At 53.9% G+C, this 24,370-nt stretch overlaps 1 protein-coding gene and 1 long non-coding RNA gene across 7 annotated transcripts in view; both read left to right on the top strand.

Moving 5' to 3' along the window:
* Window positions 1-4,129, top strand: part of LOC132005915 (uncharacterized) — a 5,727-nt gene extending 1,598 nt beyond the window's left edge. The window contains exon 3 of the long non-coding RNA XR_009400935.1: window positions 3,778-4,129. This is a non-coding gene — a long non-coding RNA (uncharacterized LOC132005915). The remainder of the gene's footprint in view (window positions 1-3,777) is intronic.
* Window positions 4,130-6,067: 1,938 nt separating this feature from the next.
* Window positions 6,068-22,105, top strand: MED25 (mediator complex subunit 25). 6 transcript variants are annotated; one of them, XM_059383616.1, is made up of 18 exons: window positions 6,071-6,260; window positions 6,356-6,401; window positions 6,713-6,837; window positions 13,085-13,183; window positions 13,578-13,698; window positions 13,940-14,102; window positions 14,227-14,357; window positions 14,630-14,717; window positions 14,810-15,003; window positions 15,435-15,563; window positions 15,947-16,032; window positions 16,112-16,169; window positions 16,312-16,419; window positions 16,531-16,719; window positions 17,070-17,141; window positions 17,276-17,494; window positions 17,802-17,982; window positions 20,351-22,105. In XM_059383616.1, the coding sequence occupies exons 1-18, from the start codon at window positions 6,127-6,129 to the stop codon at window positions 20,593-20,595; spliced, it is 2,388 nt and encodes a 795-aa protein (XP_059239599.1). In that variant the 5' UTR covers window positions 6,071-6,126; the 3' UTR covers window positions 20,596-22,105. The 6 variants fall into 6 exon arrangements, with proteins under 6 accessions (XP_059239603.1, XP_059239601.1, XP_059239605.1 ...); XM_059383619.1 differs by lacking the exon at window positions 20,351-22,105 and adding an exon at window positions 18,463-18,594 and having other exon boundaries at window positions 6,072-6,260; XM_059383618.1 differs by lacking the exons at window positions 14,810-15,003; window positions 20,351-22,105 and adding an exon at window positions 18,463-19,164 and having other exon boundaries at window positions 6,069-6,260.
* Window positions 22,106-24,370: the final 2,265 nt, after the last annotated feature.

Raw genomic sequence — 24,370 nt, 5'->3', positions numbered from 1 at the left:
GAGGGAAAGAGAGAATCTTTTTTTTTTTTTTAAGATTTTATTTATTTGACAGACAGATATCACAAGTAGGCAGAGAGGCAGGCAGAGAGAGAGAGGAGGAAGCAGTCTCCCGGCTAAGCAGAGAGCCTGCTGTAGGACTCTATCCCAGGACCCTGGGATCATGACCTGAGCCAAAGGCAGAGGCTTTAACCCACTGAGCCACCCAGGCGTCCCTAGATTTGATTTCTAGTAGCTGATAATATTAGGATGTTTGTCACACACTAAATTGCATCAAACTTTTAGAGGAAAAAATGTGAATACTATAGTATATGAGTCCAGAGGCACCTGGCTATCTCAGTCCAAGGAGCATGCAACCCTTGATTTTGGAGTCATGAGTTTGAGCCCCATGCTTGGTGTAGAGATGACTTTTTTTTTTTTCAAGATTTTATTTATTTATTTGACAGATAGAGATCACAAGTAGGCAGACAGAGAGAGAGGAGGGGAAGCAGGCTCCCTGCAGAGCAGAGAGCCCGATATGGGGCTCGATCCCAGGACCAGGGTCCTGCCCCTAGAGATGACTTTTTAAAAAAGGAGTTACAGGGGCGCCTGGGTGGCTCAGTCGTTTAAAGCCTCTGCCTTCGGCTCAGGTCATGATCCCAGGGTCCTGGGATCGAGCCCCGCAACGGGCTCTCTGCTCCGTGGAGAGCCTGCTTTCTCCTCTCTCTCTGCCTGCCTCTCTGCCTACTTGTGATCTCTGTCTGTCAAATAAATAAATAAAATGTTAAAAAAAATGAGTTACATTGGGGGGCCTGGGTGGCTCAGTGGGTTAAGCGTCTGCTTTCGGCTCAGGTCAGGATCTCAGGGTCCTGGGATCCCAGCATCAGGCTCTCTGCTCAGCAGGGAGCCTGCTTCCTCCCCTCTCTCTGCCTGCCTCTCTGCCTGCTTGTGGTCTTTCTCTCTCTCTGTCAAAAAAGTAAATAAAATCTTAAAAAAAAAAAAAATGAGTTAGGAGCGCCTGGGTGGCTCAGGCAGCTAGGTATCCAACTCTTGATTTCAGCTTGGGTCATGATCTCCGGGTTGTGGGATGGAGTCCTGTGGTGGGCTCAGTTTCAGTGGTTTCAGTGTTGAGTCTGCTTGGGATTCTAACTTACAGCCCTTGCCTCTGTGCTGGTGGTCTTTGACTCTGAACTCATTACTTGATGTTGACTTGAGTCCTGTCAGGAGTATGTACTTCTAGTTCCACAGATTTTCAGGAGTGTTAGCAACCTGGAACCACTTCAGCTGTCCCAGGAGACCTTGGTTTACCTGGAGAAAAAGAGTACCATTTTCCAGTTCGCAGCTACGTTCGGGCTCTAGGTGATGCCAACGCAGTCCCTGGGCAGGTGGTTCTATTCCAATGCCCCTTTTTTTGGTTAATTATTGGCTCTCTGTTTGGGGGTGGGGGAATAGGGGAGGGATTCTTGAAGACCTTTCATGGGGTCTACCTTTTTTATTTTTATTTTTTTTTTATTTTTTTTTTTTAATGTTCCCTTCTTTTCTTTTGCAGAAGGTTCTTTTTTTTTTTTTTTTTTTTTTAAGATTTTATTTATTTATTTGACAGAGAGAAATCACAAGTAGATGGAGAGACAGGCAGAGAGAGAGAGAGGGAAGCAGGCTCTCTGCCGAGCAGAGAGCCTGATGCGGGACCCGATCCCAGGACCCTGAGATCATGACCTGAGCCGAAGGCAGCGGCTTAAACCACTGAGCCACCCAGGCGCCCCGGTCTACCTTTTTTAAAAAAAACATATATATAAAATACATGTATATATATGAGAGAGCACAAGCAGGTGGAGAGGTCGAGAGAGGGAGAAGCAGGCTCCCCGCTGAGCAAGGAGCCTAATTCGGGGCTCAATCCCAGGACCCTGGGATCATGACCTGAGCCGAAGGCAGATGCTCAACCAACTAAGCCACCCAGGTGCCCCATGAAGTCTATCTTTTAAAAAACCACCAGTGTTGGCAAAACAGTATTATTACATCTAATCCATCATAATGCCAGAAGCCGAAGTCCAGGCTAAAATATCCACTTGTTCATTTTTATCATTTGTAATACGTTAAAGTAAATGTATTAAAAGAAATGTACATTAAATACATTAAAAGAGGGACGCCTGGGTGGCTCAGTTGGTTAAGCGGCTGCCTTTGACTCAGGTCATGATCCCAGCGTCCTGGGATCGAGTCCCACATCGGGCTCCTTGCTCGGCAGGGAGCCTGCTTCTCCCTCTGCCTCTAGCCTGCCACTCTGTCTGCCTGTGCTTGCGCTCTCTCTCTAACAAATAAATAAAATCTTTAAAAAAAAAATACATTAGGGACGCCTGGGTGGCTCAGTTGGTTAAGCGGCTGCCTTCGGCTCAGGTCATGATCCCAGCGTCCTGGGATCAAGTCCCGCATCGGGCTCCTTGCTTGGCAGGGAGCCTGCTCCTCCCTCTGCCTCTGCCTGCCACTCTGTCTGCCTGTGCTTGCTTTCACTTCTCTCTCTATGACAAATAAATAAATAAATAAAATCTTAAAAAAAAATACATTAAAAGAAATGTATTAAAAATCAGTTAGGGGTGTCTGGGTGGCTGAGTCAATTAAAGTGTCTGTCTTTGGCTCAGGTCATGATCTTAGAGGCCTGGGATCCAGCCCTAGTAGGGCTCCCTGCTCAGTAGGGAGTCTGCTTCCTCCTCTGCTTTTGCCCCTCTCCCCTGAGCTGTGTCCCCCTCAAATAAACAAATAAAATCTTTTAAAAAAATCAGTTAATACAACCAATCATACACTCAGCTTATCTAAAGAAAGGTTTCCTTTTAGTTAAGAGGGCAGATTTTAATTTTAGGAAGCATTTTATTATTTTTTTTAAAGTTTTTTTAAAGATTTTATTTATTTATTTGACGGAGAGAGATCACAAGTAGACAGAGAGGCAGGCAGAGAGAGAGGAGGAAGCAGGCTCCCTGCCGAGCAGAGAGACCCATGTGGGGCTCGATCCCAGGACCCTAGGATCATGACCTGAGCCGAAGGCAGAGGTTTAACCCACTGAGCCACCCAGGCGCCCCTTTATTATTATTTTTAAAAGATTTTATTTATTTATTTGACTGACAGAGATCACAAGCAGACAGAGAGGCAGGTGGGGGGTGGGGGGAAGCAGGCTCCTTGACAAGCAGAGAGCCGATTTGGGGCTTGACCCCAGGACCCTGGGATCATGACCCGAGCTGAAGGCAGAGGCTTTAACCCACTGAGCCACCCAGGCACCCAACTTTAGGAGGCATTTTTTTTTTTTTAAGATTTTTGTTTATTTATTTGACAGACAGAGATCATAAGTAGGCAGAGAGGCAGGCAGAGAGAAAGGAGGAAGCAGGCTCCTTGCTGAGTAGAGAGCCCAATGCAGGGCTCAGTCCCAGGACCTTGGGATCATGACCTGAACCAAAGGCAGAAGCCTAACCCACTGAGCCATCCAGGCGCCCCTAGGAGGCATTTTAATCTTCTTACCTGTTGATCATTTTTTCTTTCTCCGATTTAATCTTCCTTATAATTTTTATTATTATTATTATTATTTTAGATTTTTATTTATTTATTTGACAGAGAGAGATCACAAGTAGGCAGAGAGGCAGGCAGAGAGAGAGGAGGAAGCAGGCTCCCTGCTGAGCAGAGAGCCCAACGAGGGGCTGGATCCCAGGACCCCGGGATCATCAGGGGGACTGAGCCAAAGGCAGAGGCTTAACCCACTGAGCCACCCAGGCATCCTATAATTTTATTATTTTTAAAAGACTTTATTTATTTATTTGACAGAGAGAGCCAGAGAGCACAAGCAGGAGGAGCAGCAGAGGGAGAAGCAGCCTCCCAGATGAGCAGGCAGGCCATGCTGCATGGATCCCAGGACTCCCGGGTCATGATTTGAGATGAAGACAGACACCTAACCAACTGAGCCATCCAAGAGCCCCTTCCTTATAATTTTATTAAAATTGAATTACACTGGTATAAAAAATATGGGAGCTGCTTTAGATTAAAAGAAATTTAAGAGGGGCACCTGGGTGGCTCAGTTGGTTGAGCGACTGCCTTCGGCTCAGGTCATAATCCTGGAATCGTCTCCAAATGGATTTCCACATCTGGCTCCCTGCTTGGCGGGAAGTCTGCTTCCCCCTCTGACCCCTCCCCTCTCATGCTCTCTCTCTTTCTCTCAAATAAATAAATAAAATCTTTTTTTTTTTTTTTAGTTTATTTATTTATTTGACAGACAGAGATCACAAACAGGCAGAGAGGCAGGCAGAGAATGAGAGGGAAGCAGGCTCCCTGCTGATCAGAGAGCCCAATGGGGGGCTCGATCCCAGGACCCCGGGATCATGATCTGAGCCAAAGGCAGAGGCTTTAACCCACTGAGCCACCCAGGCGTCCCAGAAATAAAATCTTAAAAAAAAGAAAAGAAATTTAAGAGATATAATGTCTAAATACGTGTTTGGTCTTTGGATTCTGATGCAGATAAACAATGGAAAAAAGCCATTTTGAAAGAACTGGGGAAATCTGATTGTGGATTTAGTGTTAGATGACACTAAGAAATAATTTTATTGGGGGTGTATGGTGGTTGTATGCGAAAATGTCTGCTGTAACTTTCTTTTGTGTGTGAAGATTTTATTTATTTATTTGACAGAGAGACACACTGAGAGAGGGAACAGAAGCAGGGGGACTGGGAGAGGGAGAAGCAGGAAGCCAGATTAGATTGGAGACTGGATCTTAGGACCCTGGGATCATGACCTGAGCTGAAGGAAGACGCTTAAGGACTGAGCCACCGAGGTGCCCATGTCTGTAACTTTTTAGAGAGGTCTGCCAAGGATGTAGAAGTAAAATGATAGGATGTTGGGGTTCTACTTTAAAAGGCTTCAGCAAGGAAAATAAAAGCAAAAAGGGATGGAAAAGGTAAATGTGACAAAATGGCAATACGACTGTATGTGAGAGGAAGGTACCCTTTTATCTTAAAGTACATTGCCAAAATACACTGGGGCAAGTGGTGCTGATTCATAGCCCCTCTAGACTGTGTCTGAGCCCACTCTTCCGCCCTCACGGACATTATTCTTTCCGATATTAATTAACGTGACAAAGGTAAAATGCTTTTTAATTGGTGAAGATAAGCAGTTTTCAGATTTTTACTTGCCATTTTAAATCGTTCTGTGTGGGAGGAGAGTCTCCCTACCACTAAAAAATATATATTTCTATTTTCCTAAGTTTTTATTGATGAGTAAGATGTATTTGTGTAGTAAATTTCAGTGAACATATATGTTACAAATGACTTTCCCAGTTTATCGTGTTTTTTCCAACTCGGTTTATAGTCTTTTGGACAAATTGATCAATATTTTACGTTTTATGGCTTTGCTGTGATGATAAACTTTTTTTCCAGGCTTCAGGATTGTACAGTGTGTTTCTTTATTCCTTCGGCTATTTTTAAGGTTTCATTTGTTGCATTTACATTTTTAATCCACCTGGAATGTATTTATGTTCTAGGCCAGTTTCTGGCCGCTCTCCCAGAAAACAACAATCAGGTGTTGCCTAGCAACCGCCACTTGGGTTGGAATTAGGCTTCTTTGAGGGGGAAAAACAGCTGCACACTCCGCCCCCCGTGGAAAGCAACCTCGAGCGTTGCCTAGTAACCCTTTTCAGAGGACGTGATTGGACCCTTCACACGACCCTCCCCCTCCAATCTCCCCGCGCCAGAAAAAATTTAACTAGAAACCTAATCTTTCCGATAGAAAACTAGGGCAGCGTGTGCGTTGCATAGCAACCAGGTCTCCTGACCCTCCCACTGAGACCTGAGTCGGAACTGGCGCCTCGCTCAAAGATGGCGGCTGACTGCTCCTCTCTCAATATATGTCACTCCACATCCTGACAAAGATTCAGTCTTCCCCGTAAGGCCCCCGAAGGGGTTCGCTGTGCTCTTAATCTTGCACGCGGTGCGTATCAACGAGGATGGACACAGAACCAGCGCGCCCTGAGTGCCCCGCACAAACATGGCCGCAGGCGCGTCGAGCGGAGGCACAAAGACATCCGGTACCGCTGCAAGCGCAGCGCAGGCGCACTTCCGCCCAACCCGCAGCGGCGGCGGCGGCGGCGGCGGCGGCGGTGGCAGCGGTGGCGGCTGCGGCGAGGGGCATGGTCCCCGGGTCGGAGGGCCCGGCCCGCGCCGGGGGCCTCGTGGCTGACGTGGTGTTTGTGATTGAGGGCACGGCCAACCTGGGGCCTTACTTTGAAGGGCTGCGCAAGCACTACCTGCTTCCGGCCATCGAGTGAGTCCCGTTTCCGCGACTTCCAGTCAGGCCCTCCGACTTTAGTTTCCACGGTTTCTTACCTGACCCCGACCTTTTGCCTCCGACCCTCACAGGTATTTTAATGGTGGTCCTCCTGCCGAGACGGACTTCGGGGGAGACGTGAGTCTTGGGACTCCTGGGCCTGAGGGAGGAGGGGCTGGGGGTCTGGACTCCAGGGTCTGAGGGAGGAGGACCTGGGGACCGAACTCCTGGGTCTGAGGGAGGAGGGAGCTGGGGACGGGACTCCCCGGTCTGAGGGAGGAGGGAGCCGGGACCGTACTCCTGGGTCCGAGGGAGGAGAGAGGAGGGAGCCGGGGATCTGACTCCTGGGTTGGAGGGAGGAGGGAGCTGGGGGTGGACTTCTGGGTCTGAGGGGGGAGGGAAGTGGACTGGGGTCCCGGGTGAAAAGTTCCTCTGTCCTCTCCTCCCAGTATGGGGGAACCCAGTACAGCCTCGTGGTGTTCAACACGGTGGACTGCGCTCCCGAGTCCTACGTACAGTGTCATGCTCCCACCAGCAGCGCCTATGAGTTTGTCACCTGGCTCGATGGCATTAAGTGAGCTTTTTTTTTGTGCTTGCGGTGGGTTGGGGGACCCTGCGAGGGATCATGAGTGGATGGTGGCTTGGTTTGAGCTTCAGGAACCGTCCCTCACACTGGGTGGCAGAAAGGGCTGAGAGGGATTGTTTTTGTCCATAAGTCGCTTCTGCGGTGGGTTCTGCGTGCTCAGCGGTTTTGCCATCCTGTGTAGAAGTAGAAAAATCTTCCCAGTTTGGGAGGCCTGTTGAGCTCCAGCGCCCATCTGGTACTGTGGGGTCCTCCACGTTCTGCGTTCTGCGTGATTCTCCACATTCTTTGGGTGTTTCTCATCTGTACTCCAGTCTTCCTTTTTCAGCTGGGCCCTTTGAAGCCTGAGTGCCAGGCGGGGTGGGGCCTAGGCTAGGACAGATCCCTCTGTGCTTGGGATGGGACATGGAATGTTCCCTTTGCCGGCCCAGAGGGTGCAGACAGCCTGCGGTCAGATCACAGCTAAACGGGTCAGATCACAGCTAAACCACGACAAAACCCCCGGACTCAGAGGAGTCCCTATTCTGTTTGCTAATGTAGTTTACCTCCTATCCCTTTGGGGTGGGGGGTGTTATAGTACATACGTATTTGTTGTATTATTTATTCTCAATTGTGTAATAGATTGTCCTAAAACTTAGTGGGTCCAGACCCTAAATGTTAGTTATTCTGTGCCAGCTCTGTAAGTAAGGAATTCAGGACTGGCTCAGCAGATAGTTCTGGCTCAGGGTCCCCTGAGATGGCTGTCATACAGGGGCCTGGCCCATCTGTTGTCAAGGTGGCTCTCTCTGTGGCTACGGAGTGACCTCCTAGCGTGGCAGCAGGCTTCCCTCAGCAGCACAACAGAAGGAGCAAAGAGGAGGCTATGCAGGTTTTTATGATCAAGTTTTGGAAGTCACACAGCATTACCTCTGCCGCATTCTGTTGGGTATGGAAGTCAGTCCTGTTCAGTGCGGGGAGTGTGCGCAGAGATGAATGCCAAGGGTGTAAATACCACGAGGTGGGGGTCACTGGGGGGCACTGGCTACCAGGACTTCATAGGCATTCTTTGGGAATTAAATGAGTTGGTGACCCCTTCAGACAGCACCTGGGATGTATTAAGTGCTGTGTTCGTGTTCGCTGTTGGTTCACATCTCGGTTTCTTGGTCGGTGAGTGGATGATGGCAGTCCGGATCTCTGTGGTCTTAGAGGATCAGAGGAGCTCATCTTCCCGCGGTGCCTTCATCCTGCCGGGCTCTGTGTCTGGTCTGTGGTTTGAGTTCACTGAACGGTGCCGGTTCGTGGCTGCTGTTCTCTTCCTACATTTGTTCAGCACGTGCTTGCTGAGTGCCTGCTTGGTTCCAGACTGCATGTGCTGGACTGGGGGCTGCCTGTTTCCTGGGAAGTTGACACCCAAGTTTGACCCCGCATGGTCACTGGAGCTTGTAATCGGGACAGAGTTGGCATTTCCTGATCTCAGGACTATTGACACTTCAGGCTAAGTGATTCACTGTTGCAGAGGCTGTCCTGCACACTCCCAGGAGTTCAGTATTCTCCCTTGCCTCTAGCTACCAGGTGCCAGGAGCCACCTCCCAAGTTGTGACACACAAAAATGTCACCAGACATGTCGGATGTCCTTTGAGTGGCGAGTTGAGGGGACAACCCACCCCAGCTGAGAAGTACTGAGATAGATTGTTGTGAGACTTGGATAATGGTAATTGGGGGGCTCTTTGAGGCCCAAGTTCAAGTGTGATGACCCTTAGGTGCCTAGCTCCGAGCACAGGGTCTGGCCTGATTTCTTCCTGGTGACCCTCGAAGCTGCAAGACCCAGCTCCGGTGTCCCTTCCTGTATGCTGGCAGGCACCCAGTCGCTCCCTCCTCTGCGCCTGCCACTCCTGGCTGTTTCCCTGTCACACTGCCCTGCCCATGACTCTGAAGCGTGAACGTCTAGGTCCCTGGTGTCCCTTCTGCTTTTTTGTTGCCAGCTGGGGCCTGGCACCCAAAAGGCCTCAGGAGATCTTGACAGTAAATAAATGAGTGAAAGCCATGGAGAAGGTAATCACCAAGAAACCAAACATTCTGGTGGTGTTGACTTGTCAGGACACGCAGTTAAACCTCCTTATTTACAGCTTTCCGGGGCACCTGGCCGGCTCGGAAGAACATGCTAGCCTTGATCTCGGGGTTGAGTTTGAGCCCCGTGATGGGCGTAGAGAGGACTTAAATAAGTAAATAAAAACTTTAAAAACATCTTAAAAATATTTAAGTAAATAAGTCTTTCCAAAGCGTGTGGAAGAGAAGAGGGAAATGCTTTCTGAGCACATGTGGCGCGTATCCACGCCTCCTCCTTAATCAACTTAGAATCAGCTTTATCCAAATGAAGGAGCTCTATAGGCTGTGTGCTCACCTCGGAATCTTCCCAGTCAGCTGATAAACGTTGGCAGTGCTCATTGTTTCAGCAAGTCCTGTGTAACCATCTAAATTCACTTTCTGTGACTTCGCCGGCTGGTCTGGCACAGAGATCACAAAGAAAGTCTGTGGGCTTTGTTCACACTAGGAGAAGAAATCTTATCTTTCCCCGGAATGTCCGTAACTTAAGGAACAAAGCATGCAGTGTGATTTGTGAAACATCCTTGCTTTGGGAAGATTTATTTCTGCTGTTCCATTTCCTTTCTTTCAAGAGGGGTGGGGTTGGTTGTTTTTTGTTTGTTTTTTTGTTTTATCTCCTCCCCTACAGCAAATGACCCAGAATCAGAAAGAATAGGATAGAAGGAAAAGGAGCCCTGAGTGTTTTCTCCCTAGCACTGTGACCCTGTGTTCGTTCATTCATTCGTTCCTTCAACAGGTGAACAGGTGTTTGTGGAGCAAACTGTCCTGGGCGCTGATGTCTTGGGGATATAAGGCAGGCCAGGTCCTGGCCCTCTTGGAGCTGGTGGTGTTCGCAGCAGTGTGACTGGCCAGGCGGGTCAAGCCTGGTGGCTGTTCAGTCACTCATTTTGACCAGTACCTTGGGGGGCCTCCAAAGGCTCATTACCGGTGAGGGTGGGCAGTGGAGACTGGGGTGTGGGGGATAGGATTGGCAAGAGGTGTGGGAAGCAGTAAGAGGCTGAGCCCACCCTTGGCACCAGGCACTGCCGTCTTACTTCGCGTGTGCACCGGTGAGGGCTTCGTTTGGAATTAAGGCTTATCGTAAACTTGATGGTATTCAAAACGTATTTTGGAATGGACCGGGTTTTATTTCCGCTCCCCATTTTTCCAGCCTTTCTCGTTTCTCGGACAAAAGATGCGTTCCATAGCTCTCTGAGTGGGTAACAGGCAGCCTAGCTCTGGAAGAGAAAAGCAAGTTCCAGGATCTCAAAGTGATTGGTTGATCACACGTTCCCTCATAAGTTGCTTTTTTTAAATTGCATAACAGAGCTGATTATTTTGAAGTGAGCAGTTCCATGGCATTTAGTGTGTATACACTGGGCAGTCACATGGCCCCAAAACATTTTCACGCCCCTAAAGGGAGATCTGTACACGTGAAGCAGCTGCTCTGTATCTGTGTGTGTTTGTGTGCGCCCCCCCCCCCCCCGGCCCCACAGCCTTCTGGCCAGGCCCAGCCAGGACACTTTTGGCTCCAAAAGCCTCGTGAAAATAGAAGTTTGATTTATTCGGGAGCAGGAAGCTGTGGCAGGGCGGGTACGGGGTTCATTCCGTCACTGGGGGCTGCCTCCCAACACTGGCCTTCCGTGCGGAACAATCTCAGTGGTAGGGAAGAGCAGGGCTGGGAGCAGGGGTGGAGGTAAGGAGCAGCAGTGGGGCCTGCGTGCCCGGAGAGGGAGAACAAAGGCTTCGGGGTCGCAGGGCCTAGAGCGAGAAGGGGGCAGAATCCTTGAGCTGGTAAGAATTGGCATGAGAACTTGGGAAGGGAGCAGAGGGTCAAGCTGCTGTGGCTCGTGAATCCAGGAGGCCCCGTGTGTCCTCGAGCACCTTGCACACAAGCTGGAGACGCCTCGGACTGACCACTTAGTCCCCTTCACTGCAGGCTGCCCTGGCTCCGGGCATCAGGTGCGCTGTGGAGGGAAGCCTGACAGTCTCGGCCTCCAGTGACATGGGATATGATTGAGGGTGGCCCCTAAAACCAGGTGGTTGCTGAGGCAGGCTTCCCGGAGAAGGGGATGCTGGGCTGGGGAAGTCATAGGATAGATAAGCAGGGATTTTCCTCCTGGGCCAGAAGAGGGGTGTGTGTGGTCACAGCAAACAGCACAGGCAGAAGACTGATTATGTGGCAGAGTGCGGAGACCAGGGAAATGGGAGGCATTCTGGACGGCTTGTACCAGAGGAGGATGGAACAGGAAGGTGGGCAGAGCCCCCGTGCGTGGAGGGCCCCAGATGCCCAGCTGAGAGCTTGGCTTTATTCTGATGTTAACGGACATGGTTGGGTTGGCAGCTCTTTGTTAGGTACATACGTGTGTACGTACGTAGGTAAATTCCATGCAGCGCACGGGGCTCGAACTCTGACGCAGAGATCAAGAGCTGTGTGCTCTATGGACTGAGCCAGCCCCACCCTCTCCTTTAGCCATTTTTTTTTTTTTTAAAGATTTATTTATTTATGGGGCACCTGGGTGGCTCAGTGGGTTAAGGCTTCTGCCTTCGGCTCAGGTCATGATCCCAGGGTCCTAGGATCAAGCCCGGCATTGGGCTCTCTGCTCGGCGGGGAACCTGCTTCCTCCTCTCTCTGCCTGCCTCTGCCTGCTTGTGATTTCTGTCTGTCAAACAAATAAATAAAATCTAAAAAAAAAATTTATTTATTTGACAGAGATCACAAGTAGGCAGAGAGGCAGGCGGGGGTCGGCAGGGGGGATGGGAGGGATAAGCAGGCGCCCTGCTGAGCAGAGAGCCCTATGTGGGGCTCGATCCCAGGACCCTGAGACCATGACCTGAGCCGAAGGCAGAGGCTTTAACCTGTCATCTGAGCCCCCCAGGTGCCCCTATTCACCATCTTTCCTCCTGCTCTGCTCTGCTAGCTTGCAGTCACTGCACACATGCACCTGTGGCGAGAGTCGGCCTCACAGCCCTGTGACGGGAAGAATCCCGGTGGCAGCAGCTGCACCACTCAGAGGCTGTCCCCCTGCCATGCTCCACATGGGCTGGGCTGGTCACTGGTGACACTGTAGGAGTGTCCTGGGGATGCCAAAATGAAGTAGTAAGAACTGATCGGCTTAGGGTCACCTGGGGGGTCTCAGTTAAGCGTCTGACTTGGGCTCAGGTCATGACCCCAGGGTCCCAGATCTAGCATGACTTACCTTGGGCTCCACGCTCAGTGGGGAACCTGCTTCTCCCTCTCCCTCTGCCCTCCCCCCTGCTCGTGTGCAGGGGGAAGGGCAGAGGGTGCACTCACTCTCTCAAGGAGCACTCACTTTCTCAAATAGGTAAATAAAATCTTAAGTTAAAAAAGAAAAAAAAACTGGTTGGCTTAGGACCACAGAAAGGTAGTGACTCACAGTTTAGGATCCAGGAGCCCAGGATCAGGGTGTGGGCAGGGCTATGCTCCCTCTGGAGCCCGTAGGGGAAGATCTTTTTCTTGCAGCTTCTGGTGTCCCCACACAATCTTTGGCTGGTGGTAGTGTCACTCTGATCTCTATATGGCTTTCTCCCTCTTTCTCTACATTTTCTTCCTTCTGAGCATGTCTGCTTCTGTATCCACGTTTCCCCGTTTTGACCCTAAGGACATGGGCCACCCTGTGAGCTCAGTGTAGTGTCCTTACCTCTGTAAATACCTGTTTCCAAGTAAGGTCACATTCTGGGATTATTCGGGGGTTAGAACCTTCAGTATCTCGTGGGGAGGGGGACACAATTCAACCCTTGACACTGGGAGGACAGAGAAGGCCCCCATATTTGCCTGGGAGGGTGGGCTAAGGCCAGAGCTGGCTTTAAAGGTGGAACACACAGCCCCGAGGGGAGGTGCATGGGACGAATTCATAGGCCAGGTGTCCTGGGCCTTCGCCTGTCCATGCTCTGGTAGGACCCACCCCCCCCGCCCACCCCTGCCGGAGGGACTCCGTCAGAGGAGATGACAAACAGCCCTTGTCCACATTTGGTAGGCCTGGCTGGGGATGGAGCAGGAAACTCCTCGGTGACCCCATGCCCAGGTGCAAGGTGCAGGGTGGGGAGGAGGGTGATGTGAACTCAGGCTCTTTAGGTGTGGCGGAGTCGGGGGCTGGGAGGTTGCAGCCCTGGGTGCCACAGGGGACCCCAGGGCTGACAGCCTCACCCCTTGTAGGTTCATGGGCGGGGGCGGCGAGAGCTGCAGCCTCATTGCAGAAGGCCTCAGCACGGCCCTGCAGCTCTTCGATGACTTCAAGAAGATGCGGGAGCAGATGTGAGTGTTCCCGGCCTGTGGGGGGCCCCCAGTGCCTCTTCCCATCTGGCTTTGTCTGCTGCGGGACTCCACCCATTGCCTCCTGCCCTGGAAAGCACTCCGGGCGGGCGGGAGCCAGACTGGGAGCCAGACCGTGTCCCCTGGCCAGTGCCTGGTCTTGGTGTCCTCACTGGGAAGAGGAACCTGCTCTGGGTCTGCCTCCTGTTTTCCTTACCTGCTGGGCAACTCAGAGGGAGTCAGGAATGTCTTTGGGCCTCAATGTTCTCTTCTGTGAAGTGGGGCCATTTCTCCTGACTTCTTGTAGGGTGGAGTACTTGCCCTCAGCTGGGGCTGGTTTGTCCCTTTCCGGGGCCTCTGTTGTTACCTGCTCCAAGTCTTTCTTTCTCCCTGGCAGCGGCCAGACACATCGAGTCTGCCTCCTTATCTGCAACTCGCCCCCATACCTGCTCCCGGCCGTCGAGAGCACCACGTACTCTGGGTACACGACGGAGAGTCTTGTGCAGAAGATAGGGGAGGTGAGGACTCTTGAGTCTGAGGGAGAAGCTCTGGGAGGAGGGGCCTGGGGTCTGCGGAGCTTCGAGCCCTTCTGCTACTCCTTTGGAAGATCTATAACCCAGAGGCCCACGGGGCAGCTAATACAGGCCAGGGTCCCTTGGCTCAGAGCCTGATGGGAGTTTTGCTTCAGAGCCCAGCAGGTGTGGTAGCCTGGGGGTCTCCTGACAGCCCTTCCCTGACTGTGCCTCTTTCCTCCTGCAGCAAGGGATCCACTTCTCCATAGTGTCTCCCCGGAAGCTGCCTGCCCTAAGGCTGCTATTCGAGAAGGCAGCTCCCCCCGCCTTGCTGGAGCCGCTGCAGCCACCAACAGACGTGAGCCAGGACCCCCGGCACATGGTGCTGGTGCGGGGGCTCGTGCTGCCGGGTGAGGCCCGAGTGCCAGCAGTGGAGCGACTGGGGGTGACCCCCCCCAGCTCCCTCTGACTTAGATTTCTCTCCCCTCTCTAATCCCTCCACATGGAACTCGGTCGTCCATCCTTTGCTCTCAGTTGGGGGTGGTTCGGCCCCAGGCCCCCTCCAGACAAAGCAGCCTGTCCCCCTGCCTCCAGCTGCACCCTCGGGCACCTCGCTCTCAGCAGCCCCTCAGCAGTCTCTTCCCCCTGTCCCCCAGCAGTATCAGGTATGGACGTGGCCAGGGAGGGGACGTGCTCCTGGGGCCTTGTGGGAGAGACCTAGCTGGATGTTGGGGTTTATGGTGTAATGGGGAGTCTCCACTGGGACCCCAGGGTGGGTGGGACTCTTAGGGCCAGAGAATCACATCCCTCTGCCGGGATGGGAGTCACCCTGCGTGATGTGATGGCCAGGATAGCTATCCCTTGGGTGGGTGCAGTGGTGTGGCCCCATGGGACACTCAGACTGGAGTGCGTGGTCCTCATCACCTTCCACCCCCAGGTCCCTGGGAACCTGAGTGCGGCTCAGGTGGCGGCCCAGAATGCAGTGGAAGCTGCCAAGAACCAGAAGGCAGGGCTGGGCCCACGCTGTGAGTCCCGAGGGGGGGACATGGGGTGGGCTCGGATCAGCCCCGCCTCTCTGCACATCTGTCCCCACCTTTTCTCTTGGTCTCTTCTGCAGTCTCACCCATTAACCCTCTCCAGCAAGCTGCTCCAGGAGTGGGTCCCCCCTTCAGCCAGGCCCCGGCCCCACCTCTGCCGCCGGGGCCCCCTGGCGCCCCCAAGCCACCCCCTGCTTCCCAGCCCAGCCTGGTCTCCACTGTGGCTCCTGGCCCAGGCCTGGCCCCCCCTGCACAACCTGGGGCACCGTCCATGGTAGGCACTTGCACACCTGCCTCGCTGCCTTACTCCCCCCAGCTGTTTACAGAGACAAGGCCGAGCAGTTTGCCTTCCTGAGGAGGGTGTGAGGGTACATGGGTCTCATCCTGGGTCCTCGGGGCTTCTGGGGGCTTGTGCCACAGACAACTGAGGCAGGAAGGTCTGGGGACCGAATGATGGGGCTTTGGCTCCCAGTGGGTGAGGACTGTTCAGAGGACCCCAGGAGATTCTGGGAGTTGGAGCGTCACGGGTCCTTAGAGTCCTCAGATCTTCCAGAGTCAGAGCATTTGTGGTCCCAGGCACCATCGGGTGGTGTCGAGAAGGAGCCTGGGTTCCAGTCTTCCTGCTGGTCTGTCTATCTCTTGGGTTGCCCCTCCCAGGAGACGGTCTGACCCAGCTCCACTGCCCTCCTTGCTCCCCTCCGGCAGGCGGGCTCAGTGGCCCCTGGCGGGGTAAGTGGCCCTTCCCCGGCCCAGCTTGGGGCCCCGGCCCTTGGGGGGCAGCAGTCGGTCTCCAACAAACTCCTGGCCTGGAGCGGGGTCCTCGAGTGGCAGGAGGTAAGTAGCTCGAAGAGTTGCGGGGACCTCATGGCCTGTTTGGATGCGGGGCTGGGCTGGGTCCCTGTGGGACTGTGGCACTTGGGGTCCTGAGGAGAGTCTCAAGGAAGCCTTGAATTCAGGATGAAGGAGGTAGTAAGGATTGTGTTGTAGGTTCAGAACCTAAAAGTCTCAGATTCGGGGCATGATGGGCTTGAGGGGATCAGGGCAGGGAGGGGACAAAAGGTTGCAGGACCACTGGTCTGGAGGAGGGGCCCAGGGCTCGTGGGACTTGAGCTGGGGCAGGTCCTGAGCTCCGGGGCCCCCAGGGTAGGACAGGAGAGGTTGAGGGGCCCAGGCTTTGGGGCCCTTCTCGCCGTGACATGTGCTGCTTTTCCACTCAGAAGCCCAAACCTGCCTCTGTGGACGCCAACACCAAACTGACCCGGTCACTGCCCTGCCAGGTCTACGTGAATCACGGCGAGAACTTGTAGGTGACGGACGGTAGGGCCGGGGCCGGGTGGGGCCAGGCTTACAGCCTGCTGACGCCTCTCCCCCCTCACCTCCAGGAAGACGGAGCAGTGGCCCCAGAAGCTGATCATGCAGCTTATCCCGCAGCAGCTGCTGGTGAGTGGCCCGAGGGGGCACCGCCCGCGCCTCCGGTCAGCTGGTCGAGTTCTCTTCCCTCGTCCCCTCCCTGCCCCGCACCTGCCTCCATCCCTGCTCCTCCCTTCCCCACGCCACACGCCGGCCCCTGTGTCTCCTGTAGACCACCCTGGGCCCTTTGTTCCGGAACTCGAGGATGGTGCAGTTCCACTTCACCAACAAGGACCTGGAGTCCCTGAAAGGCCTCTACCGCATCATGGGCAATGGCTTTGTGAGTCCGGCACAGGGCGGGCTTGGGCACCTGTGGAGCTTCTAGAACCAGTGGGGCTGGGGTGCCTCTCCCCCTCCTCCTGAGGGGTGACTGGGGCTTGTCCTCCGCCAGGCCGGCTGCGTGCACTTCCCCCACACGGCCCCCTGCGAGGTGCGCGTGCTCATGCTGCTCTACTCGTCCAAGAAGAAGATCTTCATGGGCCTCATCCCCTACGACCAGAGCGGCTTCGTCAATGGCATCCGGCAGGTCATCACCAACCACAAGCAAGTCCAGCAGCAGAAGCTGGAGCAGCAGCGCGGGGTGAGTGACCAGGGCCCTCTCCCCCTGGGACCCGCCCCGCCCCCACCCCCCAGGCCCCTGAGCCCCAGTGTCCCTCCTGGGCTGAGACGTGGCCACCTGGGTTCAGTTCCTTCCCCACATGTTCTCTCAATCTTTGTATGCCTTTCATTGTCTGCAGCGAATCTCTGAGGCCCAGCCCTGCTTCTTGGGGGCTTGGGAGAGTTAGGTGTACCTCCCAGACCACACTCCCAAAGAACATCGCTAGCTCCCGACGGGTTCCCTTTCAGGGTTCAGAAGGCTCCCCCTGCCCAAACAGGGCCCCTACTCCCAACGCCACCCCCAGTCACTGACCTGCTCCCTGTCCCACACAGATGGGGGCACAGCAGGCACCCCCTGGGCTGGGCCCCATTCTGGAGGACCAAGCGAGACCCTCACAGAATCTGGTGAGGAGAGGGCTGGTGGGGTCAGGGCCAGGGCGGGGGAGACCCCCAAGGAACACTGTCATTTTGACCTGACCTTGGAGGCGAAGAAGTCTGGGGAATCTGCCTTGTCCCTTACCCCCAACTCTCCCCACCAGCTCCAGCTCCGCCCACCACAGCCCCAGCCTCAGGGCACTGTGGGAGCCTCCGCAGCCTCAGGACAGCCCCAGCCCCAAGGTGCTGCCCAGGCCCCCCCAGGCGCCCCCCAAGGCCCTCCTGGAGCAACCCCCGGCCCTCCCCCTCCCGGACCCATCCTCCGGCCTCAGAACCCTGGGGCCAACCCCCAACTGCGGAGTCTCCTCCTCAACCCACCTCCGGTGAGACTTGGGGGTGGGGGGCAGATGGGAGTCATGGGGCTGCGCCCTGGGCCCTGATGGTTTTGGTCCTTTTGTTTGGGAAGAAGGAGGTTGGCTTTGATCAGAGGGTGTGAATAGAGCCCTGCCAAGGGGTCCAGGCAGTCTGGCTCTTCTGTTTGTCTGATATGGGCTTCTGCTAAGATTCCTTTGAAGAAAGACCCCCTCCCCCCCTCCCATAGCCACTGGGAGAGATGTTCTCTGAATAGCTTCTGTGCAAGAGGTTGCTCCATGGGGTGGGGACTCTGAGCCACTTTCTTTGTTCTCGCAGCCCCAGACTGGGGTGCCTGCACCCCAAGCGTCCCTCCACCACCTCCAGCCACCAGGGGCTCCTGCACTGTTGCCCCCACCACACCAGGGTCTGGGGCAACCCCAGCTGGGGCCCCCCCTCCTGCACCCACCGCCTGCCCAGTCCTGGCCCACACAGCTTCCCCCGAGAGCTCCACTGCCAGGTAAGGAGGTCCCCGGGGAGGGCAGGGGTCTGGACTGACTGTCCCAGCAGACCCTGGGCTAGAGCCTCAAGACCAAGGGCTCCTGGGAACTGAAGGCTGGGATTCAAGAATGGTAGCTGGTTCCCCCCACCCCAGGGTTCTTGGGAGGCTCTGAGGGCTCCTGGAAAATACAGCCCAGGGGGTCAAGACCTAGTGGGACAAGATCTTTTTGTGATTTCTTTCCTGTGTGTCCCGGGGTTGATGGGAAACATAGTCTTAGGGTCAGAGAAGTAATTTGGGGGATGGGCTCTTAAAGGCTCATGGGAATCAGCGCATTTGTGACCAGACGGGGCCAGAAGGTCCCTCTGATGGGTCTCCCTGGGGCTTCCTAGGAAAGGTATTGCCTTGGGTTCCCAGAGGAAGAGGGAGGAAGCAGGTCCAGGGCCCTCTAGGGCCCCAGGGACTACTGGGAGATGCAGTCCCTTCCCCACTGCCCCCCAGGTCAGATGCTGCTGAGCGGGGGTCCCCGGGGCCCGGTTCCCCAGCCGGGCCTGCAGCCCAGCGTCATGGAGGACGACATCCTCATGGATCTCATCTGAACCCCCGACACCCAATAAAGTTCCTTTTAACACACGCCCCGGCTCCCGTCACTGACGTCCCCCAGGACTGGGCAGGAGGAGACCTGGGGGAGACCTCTCTGTCCTTGTTCTTGCTTCAGCAGATGTCCCTGAGGCTCTGGGCTGGTGACGCCTGGGCCCCCGCAGTGAGTCAGGCAGTCTGGTGCAGCCCGGCTTTGGGCCGGGGTGGGCGGGACGTGGAGGCAGGCAGGCAGAGCTCACAGGGCTGTGCACCCTCGAGGAGATAGGGCAGGTGCCCAGAAGAGGCCTCTGAGCCAGCTGGGCTCAGTAGTCCGGGAGGAGATGTGGGAGTTGACGAGGCCGAGAAGGAAGGCAGGTGGTGATCTAGGTGCGGGCACAGCAGAAGCAAATGTGTGAGGGCAGGAGAAGGCTTGGGGTGTTCAGAGGTGCAAGCCCAGCAGGATGAAGGAGGGACCTGGAGAGGCGGGCAGGTGCCAGGTTGGGAGGAGGCTCGGGTTCCAAACTGAGTGGCTCAGGGTTTGTCCTGAGGACGCAAGAGAGCCAGGGGAGGCCATGCGCAGGGCGCTGGTCTAGGCTAGCTGGCTGGCGGGGCCTCTGGACTGTCGAGTGCAGTGGGACAAGACAAGGCCAGGAATGCAGGGGGGAGGACAGGGTGGTGGCCTGGGGAGGGGAGAGGCTGGTGGAACAGCTGGACCAAGTCAGGGGGCAAGAGGGGCGAGTCTGGGGATTCGGCATGCCATGCAGAGGAATTGGGGGTGAAGAGGTGGGGTCAGGGTCGGCCTCGTCTCTTGGCCTGGGTGCTGGTAGATGGTGGAGCTTCCTGCATGAGGGGCCCGGAGGAGGGAGCGGCAGTGAGTGCGCACGGTCCGGGGAGTGTCCCAAGTGACAGAGGATGTGTTGGGAGTTCAGAAGTGTTGTTAGGAGATGGGGTATGTTTGATTGTTGGAATCACGGGAGTGGACAAGATCACACGTGATGAGAGACTGGCCCCAGGTGCCAGAGATGGACCTTCCCGGGCTACGGGTGTGGTGGACAGTGGGGCAGTCCCTGAGACAGAAAACATGGTAGGGGTTAGGTTTGGGACGTGGCAAGGCAAGAATGTCCTCAGGGACATCCGGGTTGGGGGCAGCTGGCTACGGGCAGGATGTGGAGTGCAGGGACGGTCCCACCCGGGGGCAGGAAGTTCACTGTTGTCAGACTCTAGACTAGCTTCGCTTGGCGCGTGGTCCAAGCATGGACCACCAGCATCCGCACTGTTTGGGATGCCAGCTAACATCCGATTCCCGAGACCCATTTCAGGAGAGAGGTTGCAATCTGGTGGCCTTTGGGCCACTCTGCAGATGATATTTTGTTTGGCCTTCCCTGTGTTAGCATACGTAGCTTTTTTTCCTAACGAGTTAGTTGTAAAAATCAGGATACTTTATACACACACACACATACACACACACACACTCTCTCTCTCTCTCCCTTTCTGTCTCTCGCACACACACACATACACACTCACTCCTCATACACACATGCACACACACCCAATCTGCAGCCTTCGCTTCTCTTGACAAGTCAGAAGTTCTGGCACCTCTGGGCCCGCCCTTCTGCCTAGCAACACTGGGCTGGAGCTGCCCCTTCCAATGGGGCGTGTGCTCTCCAGTTTCGCCGCAGTCCCCACCACTCCCGTTTGGCTCCCCCACCGGGAGGCAGAGGGTCATTGCCTTTGGGCTTGCGCTGTGGTTGTTCTTGGTAGCATCCAGAGGCAAGTGAAATCTTTCTTGTACCCATGTCTCTATCAAAAGTGGCAAAACGAAAGAGAGACCGAGAGGGCCACGTGTTTCGAGAAAAATGGGAGCGAGCGTATTTCTTTGTGGAAGTGAAGAGCATGCCTATGTGTTTAATATGCAAAAAAATCGTATCTGTGTTGAAAGAGTACAACCTGAGACGTCATTACGAATCAAAGCACAGTAAGAGCTTCGACCAGTACACAGAACAGATGCGAGACGCAATCCTCAGTGAGCTGAAAAAGGGCCTCAAGGGTCAGTAGGGTTTGCTCCGGGAAGGACGCAGGTCTGAGAGGCAGTGTGGCTGCAGAGCGCAGTTTGAGTCTCGAGCACAGCACAGCCCGGGCACGAAAGCCTTGCAGCGATGGCGGGTTTTTAAAGGAGCGGGACGGTGGCTCCTGGACGGATGTGCCCGCCCGTTGACACTGTCCCTTCGGCCTGACGGGCATTTGCACTGCGCCGTGAGTCGAAGATGAAACCAGAAGATTTACAAGTCCAGTCGCTTGAAAGAGTCGACTCTGTCGTGGCCTTCTCTGTCGTTGCTCATGAACTCTGACCACCCGGTTAGCTTTATTTATTTGTGGTATGAAGAATTTGGATGCGACCGAAGAAGTCTGTGACATGGTGCCCAGGCAGGCCCGACACTGGGAGATGGGCTATTTTGGGTGTGTATTGACAGAAATACTCACACAGACTGACGAGAACTCCTAAGCACAGTCGCAGGCCGTTGTAGCTAACGATCTGCATCACAGGGGACCTTGTCAGGACACCTCCATCCCAGGAGGCAGCGCTCGGCGAGGACGCAAGTCAGCTCGTTGCCTCAATCACCAGGAATTGAATTGTGTTCAGAAGGAACACAGAACACATTGCGGACGTCCTCAGCATGCTCCTGTGCTTCAACCATGGGCAGGTGGACGGTGACCTTGACCCAATGTATTTGACAGCTTTGTGACCTGGTCGTCACGTGATGGTGTGGAAGGGATCCGCACTGTTGAAATCTGTCGACTTGATTCATCTGCAATGAGACAGAAGCCACACCTGGTTCCCCTGAGAAGGTCGGTCAAAGACTTTTGGTCGAGGCTACAACCCCCCACCCCCACCTTCCGAACACTAGTTCTCTGCAAAGACGTTCACAAACAGCTACTTGAATGTATGACCATGTTTGCCAGGTCCTGGCAAAAACAGGGAAGCCACTGGCAAGGAACAGTTCCTTCGCTACAGTTGGTTTTCAGAAACAAAACATGAGGCCTGGACCATATTCACCCAGCTGGTGGGGCTTGAGACCAAATTCCCCCAAAGGCTCTCCACGTCCAGACTTCATGAAAATGAACTAGCACTGTCCAGTTTGCCTCTGTCGGTTATTGTCGATCGTGTGAATGCAGACCACAGGCAGCACCCACTGAACTACAGGGCGCAAGGGGGTGGGGTCCCAACCAGGAGGTCACGCCCCTACCCCGGCCTCCTACAGTGGTCTTGATTCACGGGCTTTGGAGGTGCCCGCGCTTGTAAACCGCTGTTTTCCGTTACAGAATTGATTCAAAGTACATAACCGTTCCCAGTTAAAGATTCAGGGTTGACTTCTAAACTGCTCATCCCAACATGACAACCAAGACCTGACGCTGACCTCTTGGTGTAGAAAGGGGTGAGGTCTGGCTTCAAAATCAAAGGGGCAAAAGAATTATGAAAGAGAAAATTTTAATAATTAAATATTTCTATTTTTCAATTTGTATTTTTTCAATTTTGAATTTGAAATATAAACTCCAGTATCATCCATGTTTGTATTCTGTTCCATGCATTCACCATCGTGCAGTAAAAATACAATTTGATGATAATTCTGGCCGTCGACTTTTCTGCTGCCTGGCTAGTTCACTCATTTATGTGGCCTGCCGTGGCACTGCTGCACAGAATCTGGGGGCGGGAAGGAGGCTGGGAATCGCCATTTTAACGAGCCCCCCGGGTGGCCCTCGTGTAGGCGAAAGATGGAGCAGGAGATGCTGGAGGTGGTCCCAGGGCAAGTGGGTGGCGTTTCCCAGGCAGTGGTGGAGCAGGAGTTTTTGAAAACTCAGCTTCAGAGACCAGGCAGGTGATGGAAATGCGTGAAGCAGATGGGTGTAAGACAGTAGGGAGTGATGGGGACTGTGGCGAACTTGCAGAGTGCTCCCCCTACCTAGTGGCATTCACATTGCAACTACAACAAACACTGTGAGGACCAAACAAAATCCCCTTGTGCCTCTGACAAGGCCATTGGGCCACCATTTTGCGACCTCTGGAAGAAGAAGACACGGGGACAAGGACAGCCCTGAGATAGATCCACAAATCCGGGCCGGGCAGGGAGCCAGAAGGCAGGCGGACCAGGCAAGTGTGTTCTGGAAGCTGAGCATTTCTGAGGAGAGAGCGATCAGCAAACCTGCTGTAAGGAGAAACCAAGGGGCGAGCAGCCTGCGTGGTTTCCACCTGTAGGAATAGCTCTACAGGGGTGAGGAGGGGAGAGACACAGGTTTGAGTCCAGGAAAAACTGATTAAAAAGAAATGTTTCCAGTTGCTGGTTTGTCCATCTGTGGCCAGTGAGGCCCTCTGGACCTCAGCACCTGGGTAGATGAACCAAAGGGACCAGCCTCAGGGACCTTCAGGTCCCCTTCAGGGACTGCCCTGAACCGGGTGCATGTTCATAAGGCGAGGCAGAAGAAAGCACGGGGTTCCTAGAATGCCTAGAGAGGGAAGAAATGTCCAGGCACCTAGAACTCAGCTGCACATTTCCCAGTCCTGCTGGGTAGAGGTGGTTGGCTATGTGCTTAATGTGCCTCTTAGAACCAGCCAACACCAGGAGCACATCTGGGAAAGGTTTTCTCGGAGTGCAAGGTACTACTATTAAAGCCACTTGAATGGTGGAAGAAATAGTGAAAAACTTAGAACAGCAGGGGTTAAACTCCAGCTGCTGCGCCGATTAGCTCTAGCTTTGGGCTGGTCTCTCTGCCTCCCTGAGCCTCAGTTTCCCCCAATGTCAAGTGGTAGCTTTCCCCCAAAGGACTGAGCACATGGCAGGCCCAGCACAGGCCTCTGCACAGGAGAGCTGCTCTTAGCCCCTGCTGTCCTCACGGGCCAGACGTACTCCTAGAAGCCACGAGTAGTGAGTAAACCTGTTCCTGTAAGTTCGGAGTCACCAGAGCATCCATGAAGGTCATCACTGGGTGAGCGACTTGTTGGAAACTTCATTTTGGATCAGTTTGCTGTGGGACCACACATCTAGAGCTGGAAGCAAGACTAGGAAATTCGTGAGAATTCTCCCAACTGGCAAAAGTGGCAGGATGTAACTGGGAGAAATTAAAAAAAAGATTAGGACAAAAATGCTTAAACACCAGCACGTTCATTGTGAACCTGTCTTGGGTAAGAGAAAATGCCCACCTGATGCTGATGATGGAGAAAAACTGAGAAAACAAGACCTTCTAGAAAGGGTATATTGGCTCAAGGTACACAAAACACATATTTTTCCACTGTTTTGGGTTCTTGTTTTTAAATTAACCTTAAACGTGTATTGAGTTATACACATGATTACAGTTTCACAAAGAGAAAAAGACACCGAAGTGTATAGAATAAAAAGGTCCCTTTTGTGCCTCTTTTTTCCCCTCAGCCCAGATGCAGCCACACGGAACCACTTTCTGTCCCAGAGGCAGATGCATCATTTGGTGCTTGGGTTTCTGTGTATTTGGTTGTTGAGACATTTATAAGCTCCAGTGTTTCTCATATAAATGGGGTCAGTTTATTTTGTCCCCCCCCCCCCACTTAAGTCATGGCCCCTGTCTGTGTCTTTGCCAATGGCCCCATTAAATGGCCCCATTCCAATTCCACACGGAGTCCAGCCTGTAGAAGTTGTTGGCGTGGAACAGACCCCACCAGTCACTTACACAGGCAGCAAGCATTTGTCACACGGTTGCTCTGGGTCAGGAGTCCAGGCACAGCCAAGATCATGCCTCCAGCTCAAGGTCTGTCCGGGCTGCAGTCTCCTCTGAAGGCTCAAATGGCAGAAGGCTCATCCCGAGC

Source organism: Mustela nigripes, chromosome 17 (assembly GCF_022355385.1).
Source record: "Mustela nigripes isolate SB6536 chromosome 17, MUSNIG.SB6536, whole genome shotgun sequence".
NCBI lineage: Eukaryota > Metazoa > Chordata > Mammalia > Carnivora > Mustelidae > Mustela > Mustela nigripes.
The sequence above is the reverse complement of the archived record's forward strand: the minus strand, read 5'-3'. Positions and strand labels throughout refer to the sequence as shown.